The sequence below is a fragment of the Bombina bombina genome, chromosome 2, assembly GCF_027579735.1.
Source record: "Bombina bombina isolate aBomBom1 chromosome 2, aBomBom1.pri, whole genome shotgun sequence".
NCBI lineage: Eukaryota > Metazoa > Chordata > Amphibia > Anura > Bombinatoridae > Bombina > Bombina bombina.
The window spans coordinates 946,994,254-947,009,611 of NC_069500.1; the positions used below are offsets into that span (position 1 = coordinate 946,994,254).

A 15,358-nucleotide genomic window follows, 5' to 3' on the forward strand; every position below is an offset into this window, starting at 1 on the left:
CTGTTCTGTGAGTCACAGATTTAAACACGTGTATGTGTGTACTGAAATGCAGGGTTTACTGTTAAAGGGATAGTGTACACCAATTTTTATATAATTGCATGTAATAGACACTATTATATTATAAAGAAGAATATGTACTGATACTGATATAAAAATCCAATATAAAACTTTTGAAATCTTAAGCTCCCAGTTCAACACTGTTAATGAGATCAGGCTGGGACACTCAGTGAAAGGGGCTGGAAAAGCAGAAAGATCAGACACTCCCCCCTCCCCTGCATATGAAAATACGGGTTACACAAACAGGAGCAAGCAGGAATCTGTAGACTTTAGTCTGCATCTGATACTTTTGAGCTTGGTTAGGAGTCTGAAAATCAGCACAATGTTATTAAAAATAATCAAAACTATACATTGTTACAAAAACACTCCCAGATGGGCTATATAAATAGATCATCTACAAAACATTTATGACAATAAAAATCTAGTGTACAATGTCCATTTAAATAATATTCTTAGTTAGTTCCCTTATACCTACAATTGTTTACTTAAAGTGCAATAAAACAGGTTGAGATCTGTGCATATCCTTAAAGGGCTAATTAAGTAAAAATAATTTGCATTAAAAAATTGTTTAAAATTGCTGGTAAGTATTTTAAAATAATTTTCAAAAATAAGCGAAATGAACTACATAGCTTAGCTGCCTGGAGCAGCTAACTCCACCCCTCTTATCAGTGTTTAGATACTGGCATTGTATTTCAACTGAGTTCACAGCTTCTAGACATGCTCCAACAGATAATCCCTATTCACTTTAGCATTTTACCAAAAGCACAATAAACAGATACAGCCATAAAAGGAATTGCGTGGGGGGAGTTAGAGCTTTACAATTCAGAAACTAAAAAGAAAGGGTTAATGGCGAGGCACTGCAGTATAAATTTGCAGGTAAAGTAATTAAAGTACATATTATATTATTTTGTCTCTATCCCAACTTGTTTTATTTAAAAGTGCATATAAAGTGCCAACATCCAGATACAAGCTCCCAAAGTGAGACCCCTAAAAACTAAAAAAAAATGAATATAAATATAGAAAGAGGGAGCACCAGCTATAGGCTAAAGTATCAGAATAACTTATTCTGATACTTTAGCCTATAGCTGGGGCTCCCTCTTTCTATATTTATACCCAACTTGTTTTATGTCACTTTAAAATAAATAACTCGGAGAACAATCCTATAAGTAATCTTGTCACAGATGTAAGTTCCTTTGTCTCTTGTAATCTTTCTACATTAAAGTTTCTTAATAGACTCACTTTTAGGATCCTCTCCTCTTAATCTGAAAAGACAGAAAAATAAATACCATAGCTTGTAGTAAAGTTAAACCCGCTTTTGCACTGTCCAAAGAAAAATATTATTAACTCACAAATAAACATGCTCTGTCTTTACCTAAATACTGGGCAAAATAATTATAACTGAAAGAGATTGGAGCATGCATTTGGAGTGCTTGTTACAACAGCATGTCACATGACTTATGCCGAAACTATATAATATTCCAAAAACGAACAGCAGCACTCTAGTCCTTAGACATGACTAAGGACTAGAGGTCCGAAACGTTGTCGTTTTATTCACTTCAGTGTCCCAATAAACCTGCATATTTGCTGAATTGGTGAGTGCTGCTGTTCTTTTTTGGACTATTATACGTTTACTTGGGGGACATGTGTGGAACCCCCCCACAGATTTGCACCACCATCTTTGTTATTGTGCGTTATTGCTTATGGACTTCATGCCGAAACGCTATCAGGGCAAATGATACTTGCCCTCCCATCTCCTCCGCCTGCATTCCTAGATGAATTCTTTCCAGAAGTCACTGTCTTTCTAAATAGCTGAAAACTTGTTGGAATGACTTTGCAGCATCAAATATTTTATTTTATATTAACAACATAAAATAAGTGTTATTATTCCCTTCTCCTCATCTTTCTTTTTGTGTATTGTAGTGATGTATAGAGCAGTCTCGCCTGCTCTCTATACATAATTGTCAGTGTGCACTCCCGTGAGAGGGACAATTTACACATTATACTCCCATTGCAATGCAAACATCATTTGCGTGTAAGCAATACAAATATGTTTATTAGCTAGCTAGATTTGTCCATGTTCTTCTACACAGCATAAACTAGTCACATACATACATATCCTTTATGTTGTATTCTAGACAGTATGCACATTCTTTAGTGTTGGTATATTGAACTCTTTTCATTTCGTGTTTTTCCCACGGCCTATTTCATGGGTACACCACAACTGATTTTACTGATCACTCAGCTAAAATCTAAGCCAATATTAAGCTAAATCTAGCAAAAATATATTTTTTTTGTTAATTTTTGTTGCACAAATTACCATTTAATCAATTCATGTTAAATTATGCAATTATGTTGTGCTTTAGATAGCTTACATGTATAAATAACAGAAAATGTTATAATATTGTAAAGTATTACACTGCCACCATCAGGCTTTTTCATAATGTATGAAGATGTGTCTGCCTAAACATTTATGTGCTTTTAAATGTTTGTGTGCAATTACATGCTCTAGAATTGATTAAATCATTCAACCTATCAGATCACAGACCTTTTCCCAGCAGTGAAACAGTTAATTAGGGAACCACACCCTGCAGTTAGCAAACACTACACAATGCAGACAGCAAGGTTTATTTAGTTCCCTTATTAGCTTTTTCACTGCTGGGCCACTCACAAAATGTGATCTTAGAGGGAACAGTGATTTTCTCCTGTAGCCCAGCCGATTCCTGGATACTTTTTAAAAAGGAGTGGGGGGGGGGGGTGGTTTGTGGGTGTGGCTTCACATGTACTCAGTAAATTATCATATTTTAAAAAAAATTGGTCTGCCATTAAAAACTAATAAGTAATAACTGATGTCACTGCCCCTAGCATGGTAGAGTAAGACTGTAGTCCAGACAGAGACAGTGAGGCACACACAGCACCTTCCTGAGTCCATCCAGTCAATATATTCAATTATATATTATTATTATAAAATAGGGCTGCAGGGCTGCCATTTGTGCTCCATAAAAAACGAGACAACCTATAGGTGAATGGGCACAGGTGGTAGGCCCCCTAAAAGCTCAACCTTTGGCCCCACCCTTGTTCCCACATATATATTCTTCAAAACTGAGCAGTTATTTTATTCCCTTGGTTGAACAGACCCCCATAATTTAACACCCCAGTGCTACTTCTTTTTTGTGCAAATTTGTAATGAATAGAGGCATAGGAGGCCCTTAACATTTAGCTGACACTTAGGGGACAGTCTGTTGTTTTTTTCTTGTTTTGTTGTTTTGCTGCTGTTTTTGTCTGTGAGATCAGTGACTCTAAAGTTCCACTTATATGTGCTGTAACAAGCTATATCTATTATTTTTGTAACAACCTATTAGTGAAATGTATACACACATTTTTGTAAGGCTGTTAGCTACTGCATTAACTTTATTTAAGTTTAAGCTGCTGTCCAGGTCCCTGAAAACGTTACACATAGGAAATAGTGGACAAATAGATTTTTTGTAAACAAATGCATTAAATAACAACAAACATAAACTTTTTTTTCTGTCTGTGAAAATATATGCACTGGTGGGAGCTAACTAAGCACATCTTGTGAACCAATAAGAAGCGGCATAAGTGTGTAGCCTCTAATCATCAATTAAATACCAGTAGTGCATTGCTGCTCCTGAGCATACCTAGGTATGCTTTTAAACAAAGGATATCAAGAGAACTTAATGGAAGTACATTATTTAACCTCTTCGCTACCAGGAATTTTAGAGAAAATATTGCCCAAAATACTGAAGATTTATGAAAACTGTATATATATTTAAAGTAGACAACCCAAGGTATTGATCTAGGCTCATTGTTGTATATTTGATGTCAGTATTGGTCATATAATTTTTTTTTAATTTTTTTTTACAAAGTTTGGGTTTTTCACTGAAATTATTTACACACAACTACTGCAATCATAAGACAAATGTTTGTAAAAGCTAATCTGGGATCCCCTTTATTCAGAAACAGCAGACATGCATGTCTTTGCCATTGGTTTTGGCAAAAAGAAAGCCGCTTATTGCAGCTGCACACCACACTTTCCTCTGTGAAAGGCACACTGGTTTAAAAGAGGCTGCTTCCGGGTGGTAAATCGCCATAGAACAGCTGATGAGCTGTTGTTCGTTCCTGGTAGAGCGCTTCTCTCTTCGTATGCAAATTAATCAGGAAGCTTGTAAGGCTAACAATTGTTCTAGTGTAAGGATTATCCTCCCACCTTACACCTACCACCCCCCTGATCCCTTCCTAATCCCTCCCAAAAAACTCTTTACCCTCCCCCCACTGGCCACCTGTCTATATGCAGTTTATGGATTTAATTTATTTATTATGTGAAAAATTATTTTTTAATCTGTATTGTAGGGATCCCTCCTCTCCCACTCACCTTCTTGATACCTCTCTCAAACAGCTCTTTAACCCTCTCCATCATCTTTGTTACTGGCAGATAGTCTGCCGGTAACAAATAATACTTATTATTTTATTTTTTATATTTGTTAAATATTTTTTTTCTGTAATGTAGGGGACCTTCATACCCTTCCAAGATCACCTTTTTCTGTAGTGTAGGGTCCTCCATACCCCCTCCGGCCAATCTTTTTCTGTAATGTAGGGCCCCATCACTCCCTCCAAAATAATTTTTAGTAGCGTAGGGAACCCTGCACCTCCCTCCTCTGCTGGGCCAACCACAAGCCTCCCTCCTTCCCTTCCACCATTCCCACCACCACTTTCTGTAATGATCTGGCTTCATATGTTAAGGGAGCACGATCAGTGCTCCCTTAATATATTAAGGCAGATGTCTTCTGCCCCCAGCTGCAATCCCACTGTTTAAGCAGAAAGCAGGGACCGCAACATACGCCACAGTGTTGGACTTTGGTACGGGGCAATGTACTGTGTGACATAATACCTAAGTCCATATGGTGCAAGGGGTTAAAATTGCATGCTGTATTTAATTTTTACTTTCATGTCCCTTTAAAATGGTGCATACATTTGAAAATGCATCTTTCTATTAGATACTGAATATTTCATAAATGAAGAAATCAATAGACAATGAAAATATTTGTAGTTTAGAAGCAACTTGTATTACAAGATAGTTTTCATTTTTATCTTATTATCAGTATTCTTTGATGTACTTGTTCTTTGATATTGACCATGAAATATGTTTTATTCTATTTTCAGACTTAGTAAATCAAACTACCTTCAAAAACATAACATTCACTTAATGAACCAAGTACATTAAGTTAATTAAATGTACAATCCAACTTTCTTAAACAAAATGATTGTACAAATTTGTCATTATTTTGTTTACTCATTGGTTACATATTTCATACACAGTTACAAAAGCACTAATAATAAACTTGTAGCAGATGAATCTGTACCTTATTTTTATTTTATTTTTAAACCACCACTTATTAATGATGGTTGAAGCCATTTCTTCAAATGTAGTGTATAAATACAGAAGTATAGAGAAGTGCAGCTGGTACTTGTCAACTTTTGAATGTCAACACAGAACTGACTTCTTTTTTTCTCAGTTATGAAAGGTTGTGAGGTCTGGCCTGCAGTGTGCCAGTTATAAGGGATTTCCTGAGCAACTCTCGAAACCCATCCAGACTCTCATCATTTATTTGTAAAGCTCTGTTAAATTATGTAGTGCTGTGTACATTAGAAGGGTATACAGTGTTGCTGATTCATGGTAAAAAAAGAATATAACTAAATATAACAGACTAAACAAAACTATTTAAGACAGATTACTTCCAGGAAATGGAGGACCCTGTTAAATGGACATTATACACTAGATTTTACTTTTGCATAAATGTTTTGTAGATGATCCATTTATATAGCCCATACAGTTGTTTTTTTAAATGTATAGTTTTGATTATTTTTAAATAACATTGCTCTGATTTTCAGACTCTTAACCAAGCCCCAAAGCTTTAGGAGAATACCGACGTATACCTACTCCAGCTTGCTTCTGTTTGTGCAAAGGGTCTTTTCATATGCAAAGTAAGGTGCGGGGGGGGGGGGGGGTCTGCTATTTCCCGCTTGCAGTGGGTGTTCCAGTAACCTTTTAGTATTTAATGTAGTAGTGAAAGACAGCACCTTTTTTCTGTCTGGGGCACAGGAAAGGGTTAGCCAAACCCCAATATCAAATCCAAAAAAGTAATTTTCCAGCCTCCAGTAAAATTTAATAGACCTTTATTGTTTTCTTGCAGGGTCCATCATACAAACAACGTTTCAAACCATAACTTGGTTCTTAATCATGAGACATGATTAAGAACCAAGTTATGGTTTGAAACGTTGTTTGTATGATGGACCCTGCAAGGAAACAATAAAGGTCTTTTAAATTTTACTGGAGGCTGGAAAATTACTTTTCCAGTAACCTTTTAACCAGAGCTAAATTGGAAGCTTCTAAGTAAGTTTTTAAACAGTTTTATACTGGATTTTTATATCGGTATCTGTGCATATTATTATTTATAGTAGTGTCTATTACATGCAGTTATATGAAAATTGGTGTATACTGTCCGTTTAAGAAGAGCTTACAATCTTGTCTTTTGACAATATCATTTTTGGCACATAAAGAAATTGCAAATTTATAAATATGAGACAGCACCCACAGCTCTTCTTAGGCACAGAATTAAAGAAACACCACTTCCATCAAACAGCATATATTGAAAACAATTTCCAGCCTTTTAACCTTAGTTGCTAAAACATTTATTTAATCCCACATGTCTAAAGATACAGGGACAACATGTCAAGCCATTAGGTAGCTTTTAATTGTGTATTTGTGAACCCCTATGAGATTAAATAAAGGTCCTGTTTTAGCTAAAGAGCCTGGATTTTTTTTTTTTTATTATATACAGAAAGATGTTGACAATAATATACATTCTAGGTGTAATAGCGTTTATACAAAAAAACTGCTTTACTTATTTTATTTATTTTTTAAGAATGTAAAGTTAGATTGAAAGTTCAAAATAACAAATCTTGTGAGAGTATTAAGTAAATTAAGTTGTCAGGCTGATAATTTGTAATTGTAATCAAGTATTTAATCATAAAATTATATGAAACTGTTGCACACATCTTGATATATTAATATTAGTTGAATAAAAAATGCAAAAAAAAACATTAGGTTGTCATAAAAGTGTAATGTGTAAGCAGCACTATTGTATGTATATAATAACTGTGTTCACCCCTGCAAAAGTGTTAAATACATACACCTAGATTACGAGTTTTGAGCGCTATAGGGAAAGTAAAGAACGCAACAAAAGTTGCATTATTTAACCCCCTATAGCTCTGCCATTAAAAAAAAAAAAAACGGCTTGCACGGGTGATATGGAGATATTGAGCTCCATACCGCACCAAAAACAAGTGGTGTTTTGACGTGCTCCCCATAGACCTCAATGGTGAGAGCCAGCAAAAAAAGTCTTAACACCTGCGAAAATACAGTTTAAACCTAACACCCTAACATAAACCCCACGTCCAAACACCCCTAATCTGCTGCCCCCGACATCGCCGACACCTACCTACAGTGATTTACCCTTAATCTGACGCTCCCGATATTGCCACCACCTAAATAAAATTATTAACCCCTAATGTGTCACTCCCGATATCGCCACCACTTTATTAAAGTTATTAACCCCTATTCCGCCGCACCCCAACAACGCCGCAACTATATTAGTTATTAACCCCTATTTCGCCCTCCCCAACATTGCCGCAACTATATTAGTTATTAACCCCTATTCCGCCCTCCCCAACATCGCCGCAACTAAATAAAGTTATTAACCCCTAAACCTCTGGCCTCCCACATCACTACCACTAAATAAACCTATTAACCCCTAAACTGCCAGCCCCCCAACATCGTAACAAACTAAATTAAACTATATTAACCCCTAAACCTAACCCTAAAGTAACCCTAATCCTAAACCTATCCCTAACACCCCCTAACTTTAACATAATGAAATTAGATCTAAATTAAATTTACAATTATTAACTAAAATAATACCTTTTTAAAACAAATACATATTTACCTGTGAAATAAAACCTAAGCAAGCTACAATATAATAGTTACATTGTAGCTAGCTTAGGTTTTATTTTTATTTCACAGGTAAGTTTGTATTTATTTTAACTAGGTGGACTAGTTAGTAAATAGGTAATAACTACCTAGTTAAAATAAATACAAAATTACCTGTGAAATAAAACCTAACCTGTCTTACACTAAAACCTAACATTATAAAAAATAAAAAAACCTACCATTACAAAAAAAAAGAAAGAAAAGAAAATTATCCAAAAAAATAAAGATTATTACTATTCTTATACCCTTTAAAAAAAAAAAACACCCCAAAATAAAAAAGCCTAATCTAGAATAAACTACCAAGGGCCCTTAAAAGGGCATTTTGTAGGGCATTACCCTGAGTTAAACAGCTCTTTTGCTCCAAAAAAAAATATACAAACACCCCCTAACACTATACAAACTACCAAGGGCCCTGAAAAGGGCCTTTTGGTGGGCCCTTGAAAGGGCCTTTTGTATGGCATTGCCCTAAGTCAAACAGCTCTTTTGCTAAAAAAATTTTTTACAAACACCCCCTAACAATAAACAGCTCTTTTGCTAAAAAAAAAATATACATTACACAAAATAAGAAACAAATTATCCAAAATAATAAAAATTATTCCTATTCTAATACCCATAAAAAAAAAACACCTCAAAATAAAAAACCTAATCTAGAAAAAACTACCAATGGCCCTTAAAAGGGCCTTTTGCATGGCATTGCCCTAAAGAAATCAGCTCTGTTTATGAAAGAAAAATTACAAACCCCCACTAACATTACAAACCCCCACCCCCCACCGCCAAACCCACAAAATAAATAAAAAAAACTATCTAAAAAAACCTAAGCTACCCATTGCCCTGAAAAGGGCATTTGGATGGGCATTGCCCTTCAAAGGACATTTAGCTCTTTTACTGCCCAAACCCTAATCTACAAATAAAACCCACCTAAAAAAACCTTAAAAAAAGCTAACACTAACCCCCCACTTACAGTTTTTGAAGTCCCGCTTGAACGATCTTCATCCCAGAGTTGAAGTCCTGATCCAGGCGGCGAAAAGTCTTCATCCAGGCGGCCTCTTCAATCTTCATCCCGGCAGCGAAGTCCTGATCCAAGCGGCAAGAAGTCTTCATCCAGGCGGTCTCTTCAGTCTTCATCCAGGCGGCATCTTCTATCTTGATCCCAGAGGCGTGGAGCGGGTCCATCCTCAATACATTTGTTGCAGAACATCCTCTTCATACGGTCGCCACCGTACACTGAATCTTAAATTGCATTTCTATTGGCTAAAAAATTTGAATCAGCCAATAGGAATTAGAGCTGCTAAAATCCTATTGGCTGTTCAAATCAGCCAATAGGATTTAAGCAGCTCTAATTCTATTGGATGATGAATCAGCCAATAGAACGAGAGCTGCTTAAATCCTATTGGTGGATTTGAACAGCCAATTGGATTTAAGCAGTGGATTCAATTTTTTCAGCCAATAGGAATGCAAGGGACGCCATCTTGTATCACGTATCTTGCATTGAAGATTCAGTTTACGGCAGCGATCGTATGAAGCGGATGCTCCGCTCTGGATGTCTTCAGGATGGACCTGCTCTGCGCCTCCGGGATTAAAATTGAAGAGGCCGCCTGGATTAAGACTTCTCGCCGCCTGGATCAGAACTTCAACTCCGGGATGAAGATCGTTCAAGCGGGACTTCAAAAACTCGCCAGGGGGTTAGTGTTAGGCTTTTTTAAGGGTTTTTTGGGTGTTTTTTTTTTTTTTTTTTTTAGTTTAGGGTCTGGGCTGTAAAAGAGCTAAATGCCCATTCAAATGCCCTTTTTAGGGCAATGGGTATCTTAGGTTTTTTTAGAATTAGGTTTTTATTTTGTGAGGTTGATTGGGTGGTGGGTTTTACTGTTGGGGGGGTCTTTGTATTTTTTTTACAGGTAAAAGAGCTGATATCTTTGGGGCAACGCCTTTTAAGGGCCATTGGTAGTTTATTGTAGGCTAGGAGGGGGGTTTATTTTGGGAGGGCTTTTTATTTTGATAGGGCTATTAAATTAGGTTTAATTCTTTTTTATTTTGGATAATTTTGTTTGTTATTTTCCGTAATTTAGTGTTTGTTATTTTTTGTAACTTAGTATTTTTTTGTTTTTATATTTAGATACTTTGTAATTTTTAGAGTAGTGTTAGGATTTTTTTAATGTGTAGTTTAGTTTAATTTAATTGGTAGTTAGTTTAATTTTAGTTTAATTATTATGTTAGTTTAATTGGTAGTTTAAACTTAGTTATTTTAATTTGACAGGTAAGTTTTAATTTAATTTTATGATAAGGAAATTGTAATTTTAATATAAAGTTAGGGGGTTGTTAGGTTTAGGGGTAAATAGTTTAATTTAGTTTATTTCGATGTGAGGGGCTTTCGGTTTAGGGCTTAATAGTTTAGTTTATTATATTTTGTTGTGGGGGGCTTGCGGTTTAGGGGTTAATAGGTTTAGTATAGTGGTGGCGGTGTAGGGCTTAATAACTTTAGTATAGTGGGGGCGATTCGGGCGGATGGCAGATTTGGGGTTAATAATATTTAAATAGTGTTTGCGATGCGGGAGGTCAGTGGTTTAGGGTTAATAGCTTTATTATAGTGGTGGCAATATCGGGGATCGGTGGAATAGGGGTTAATAAATTTTATTAGTGGCGGAGATGTCGGAAGCGGCAGATTAGGGGTTAATAAGTTAAATATAGTGTTTGCGATGCGGGAGGGCCTCGGTTTAGGAGTTAATAGGTAGTTTATTTGTGTTGGTGTACTTTTTAACACTTTAGTTATGAGTTTTATGTTACAGTTTTGTAGCGTAAAACTCATAACTGACTTTAGATGGCGGTACAGATCTTGTTGTTTTAGGCTGTAACGCTCGCTTTTTAGCCAGAACGCAAAACTCGTAATACCGGTGCTATGGGTATCCCATTAAAAAACATAATTTTTACAAGTGCGGTACTGACGTTGCGTTACAGGCTAAAAGGCTTGCGGTACAGCTATACCGACAAGAAATGGCTGCGTTAGGGAAAATGATGCGTTATGGGCTGCAACGCTGCTATTTGACTCATAACGCACAACTCGTAATCTAGGTGAATGTTAAACTGAGCTTCAGAGCAGAAACATGTTACTGGGACCTAGCTGAACACATCAGGCGAGCCTAGAGGCATATGTGTGTAGCCAGCAATCATTTCCTAGATCCTAGTAGTGACATTTTACCTTTTGCATTGGTTTATATAAATAATTTTTTCCTAGTCCTATATTAACCACACACACATATTTGTGTTTCAGAATGATTGTGCATTTTTATAGCAGAATATATCTGTGTTCAGTTTCTTCATTTTTTTAGCATTTTTTGAGGAAAAATGGAAAAATCCTGTCTATTTTCTAAGATTTGTATTTTTAGCTCTGTGAGATAAACAGTGAACGACTGAGTGACAAACGTGAAGAGACACAGCAGGATTTACAAAGTGATCGCTACATTTTGAAAAGTGACTTGTAAATCTTGGTACATGTCAAATCCTTCCTGTAGCTTATGTCCGTGTTTACCACGGATAACTTAAAAAAACTAATTATTATTAATTATAATACCAATAACACTAATTATACAATGTACATTCATTCTCAAGAGGCGTTTCAAAGTGTTTACCCTTGAACTGCTCTAAGAACGAAAACGCATGTTTACTTTAAACTCTTATAAAACATTTGTTTTGCATGCAAATAATTTGTAATGCGGTGATTAATTATTGATATATACTATACATATATAAAATAGACGTTGGTGTCCTTTTCAACTGAACTTATCACTTAAAGCTAATTTATTCAGAGAGAAATCAGATAGGGTGTTACTACTTTTTTTGTTGTTGTTTTGTTCTTGGAGTACACACTAAGAGGCTGAATTGTCAAGCTCGGAATGGACAGCAGTTATGAAGCAGCAGTCTAAAGACCGCTGCTCCAAAACTTGTCTGTCTGCTCTGAGACTGCGGACATCAATCCGCCCGATTCTATATGATTGGGATGATTGACACCCCCGATTGGCTGCGAATCTGCAGGGGGTGGCATTGCACAAGCAGTTCACAAGAACTGCTTGTGCAATGATATACGCTGTCAGCATTTATCGATGTGCGGCGGACATGATACGCTACATCGTATCATGTCTGCTCGCACTTTCATAAATCAGCCCCTAAAACTTGAATTCTGTGTAACTTTTCAAATCAAATGGAGTGTTACTATATTTTTTTTGTTTTGTTCTTGGAGTACAACACTAAAATTAGAATTCTGTGTAACTTTGTTTTGTGTGCGCTTAAGTTAATAAATGGTAATTGATCTCTTTATTTTTTCACAGAACATACTTTTGCTGTCATGGGGGACCTAGGAGAAAGACGATCAACTTTAGTTTCTAGGCTACCAATTTTTAGAAGAAGTGTTGGCCGAAGACAAGACTCTCTCCCTTCTTCACCGTCATCAAGCAATACCGTTGGCCTGCACAGTTCCTCACCTTCTAGTACAAATTCTAGCTCAGGTAGTACGGGAAAACGTAAAAGTATATTTCGTACTCCATCTTTGAATTTTCGCCATAGAAAGGATAAAGACCAGCAATTTGAACCCACCATCCAAACTTCAACTGTTTCCAATGGTGCTCAGTCACCTCACAATATACAAAACCAAGAATTGAAAGAACAAAGTAAAGCCAAAGGAAGAAGTTCTATTGGTCTACCCGGTTCATGTAGAAGAAAAATTACCAGGTCTCATACTGAGGACTTTGAAAAGAGGAAGGGAAATTCCAAGTATGTATTCTCAAACTGTTTAGGAAAAAATGACGGAGATGACTCAGGATTTGTAGAGGAACAAAGAAAGCCCTCCATTAAACATTCCACTAGAAAGCTACTTCCAAGGTCCTTTTCTTCCCACTACAGGTTTTCCAAAACAGTATCTCAGTGCCAATCACCATCATTACCACATAATTCACAATGTTCTCAGCAGTGTATAGACAACGAATCTTCAGATGTAAGGCCAGTGTTATCTTCTACTGCAGAGATTACAGAAGATACTGAACATTCGTTACCTTCACCTCTTGTTTCTACGGATCATACAACTGCACCCCAAACTCCGTCAGACTTTATTTTTATGGATGATTCGACCTCTGAAGCTGATTCCCTGCCAAACAGTATAAATCAACCAACACATTTTTGTCATACTGTATCTACCTCAGAAACTTTTTATACTCCAAAAATGGCTGCTACACAAAGGGGTAAATCAAGCGAATCTGAGCAAAAATCCACCCAGTGTGGAGACACGCCTATTAGGAACCGCAGACTTGAGACAAGTATGGATAGGCCAGGTTCGAACCTGTCTCTGAGTTGCACTACATCATATCAATCAAAAGCGTTATTACCAATTTCTGAATTAACCACAAATGATGTTAACGGCATTGAAAAAGATGTAGCGGAACATCATATACACACACCAGCGTTTCATTCACTTTCTGCTGAAAACTTTACAAATAAATGTGAACCAGCAGTAGATCAATGTGAAGTAACGCCTGCAAGGTTGAAATCACATCGATCTGTTTCGGAATCAAAAAGCATCTATTCATCTGAGCCTCAGTCATCTTTTATGCAATATGGCTATACTAGAGGTATTGGATATTTCCTTAATCATGGTTTGAAAGATCTGTTAGTTTCTCTAACCACTATTTCTCCAACATAGGTGTGTCCGGTCCACGGCGTCATCCTTACTTGTGGGATATTCTCTTCCCCAACAGGAAATGGCAAAGAGCCCAGCAAAGCTGGTCACATGATCCCTCCTAGGCTCCGCCTACCCCAGTCATTCTCTTTGCCGTTGTACAGGCAACATCTCCACGGAGATGGCTTAGAGTTTTTTAGTGTTTAACTGTAGTTTTTATTATTCAATCAAGAGTTTGTTATTTTGAAATAGTGCTGGTATGTACTATTTACTCAGAAACAGAAAAGAGATGAAGATTTCTGTTTGTATGAGGAAAATGATTTTAGCAACCGTAACTAAAATCCATGGCTGTTCCACACAGGACTGTTGAGAGCAATTAACTTCAGTTGGGGGAACAGTGTGCAGCCTCTTGCTGCTTGAGGTATGACACATTCTAACAAGACAATGTAATGCTGGAAGCTGTCATTTTCCCTATGGGATCCGGTAAGCCATGTTTATTACGATTGTAAATAAGGGCTTCACAAGGGCTTATTAAGACTGTAGACTTTTTCTGGGCTAAATCGATTCATTATTAACACATATTTAGCCTTGAGGAATCATTTTATCTGGGTATTTTGATATAATAATATCGGCAGGCACTGTATTAGACACCTTATTCCTTAGGGGCTTTCCCAAAGCATAAGCAGAGCCTCATTTTCGCGCCGGTGTGGCGCACTTGTTTTTGAGAGGCATGGCATGCAGTCGCATGTGAGAAGAGCTCTGATACTTAGAAAAGACTTTCTGAAGGCGTCATTTGGTATCGTATTCCCCTTTGGGCTTGGTTGGGTCTCAGCAAAGCAGATACCAGGGACTGTAAAGGGGTTAAAGTTTAAAACGGCTCCGGTTCCGTTATTTTAAGGGTTAAAGCTTCCAAATTTGGTGTGCAATACTTTTAAGGCTTTAAGACACTGTGGTGAAAATTTGGTGAATTTTGAACAATTCCTTCATGTTTTTTCGCAATTGCAGTAATAAAGTGTGTTCAGTTTAAAATTTAAAGTGACAGTAACGGTTTTATTTTAAAACGTTTTTGTACTTTGTTATCAAGTTTATGCCTGTTTAACATGTCTGAACTACCAGATAGACTGTGTTCTGAATGTGGGGAAGCCAGAATTCCTATTCATTTAAATAAATGTGATTTATGTGATAATGACAATGATGCCCAAGATGATTCCTCAAGTGAGGGGAGTAAGCATGGTACTGCATCATTCCCTCCTTCGTCTACACGAGTCTTGCCCACTCAGGAGGCCCCTAGTACATCTAGCGCGCCAATACTCCTTACTATGCAACAATTAACGGCTGTAATGGATAATTCTGTCAAAAACATTTTAGCCAAAATGAACACTTGTCAGCGTAAGCGCGGCTGCTCTGTTTTAGATACTGAAGAGCATGACGACGCTGATATTAATATTTCTGAAGGGCCCCTAACCCAGTCTGATGGGGCCAGGGAGGTTTTGTCTGAGGGAGAAATTACTGATTCAGGGAACATTTCTCAACAGGCTGAACCTGATGTGATTGCATTTAAATTTAAGTTGGAACAT

General features: G+C 36.8%; 1 protein-coding gene across 2 annotated transcripts in view; it reads left to right on the forward strand.

Moving 5' to 3' along the window:
* The window catches only part of CCSER1 (coiled-coil serine rich protein 1), a 1,500,652-nt gene that overhangs the window by 276,785 nt on the left and 1,208,509 nt on the right, over window positions 1-15,358 (forward strand). For both annotated transcript variants that reach the window (XM_053703431.1, XM_053703432.1), the window contains exon 2: window positions 12,442-13,734. In XM_053703431.1, the coding sequence (XP_053559406.1) occupies window positions 12,459-13,734 (1,276 nt within the window). In that variant the 5' untranslated portion in view covers window positions 12,442-12,458. The remainder of the gene's footprint in view (window positions 1-12,441; window positions 13,735-15,358) is intronic.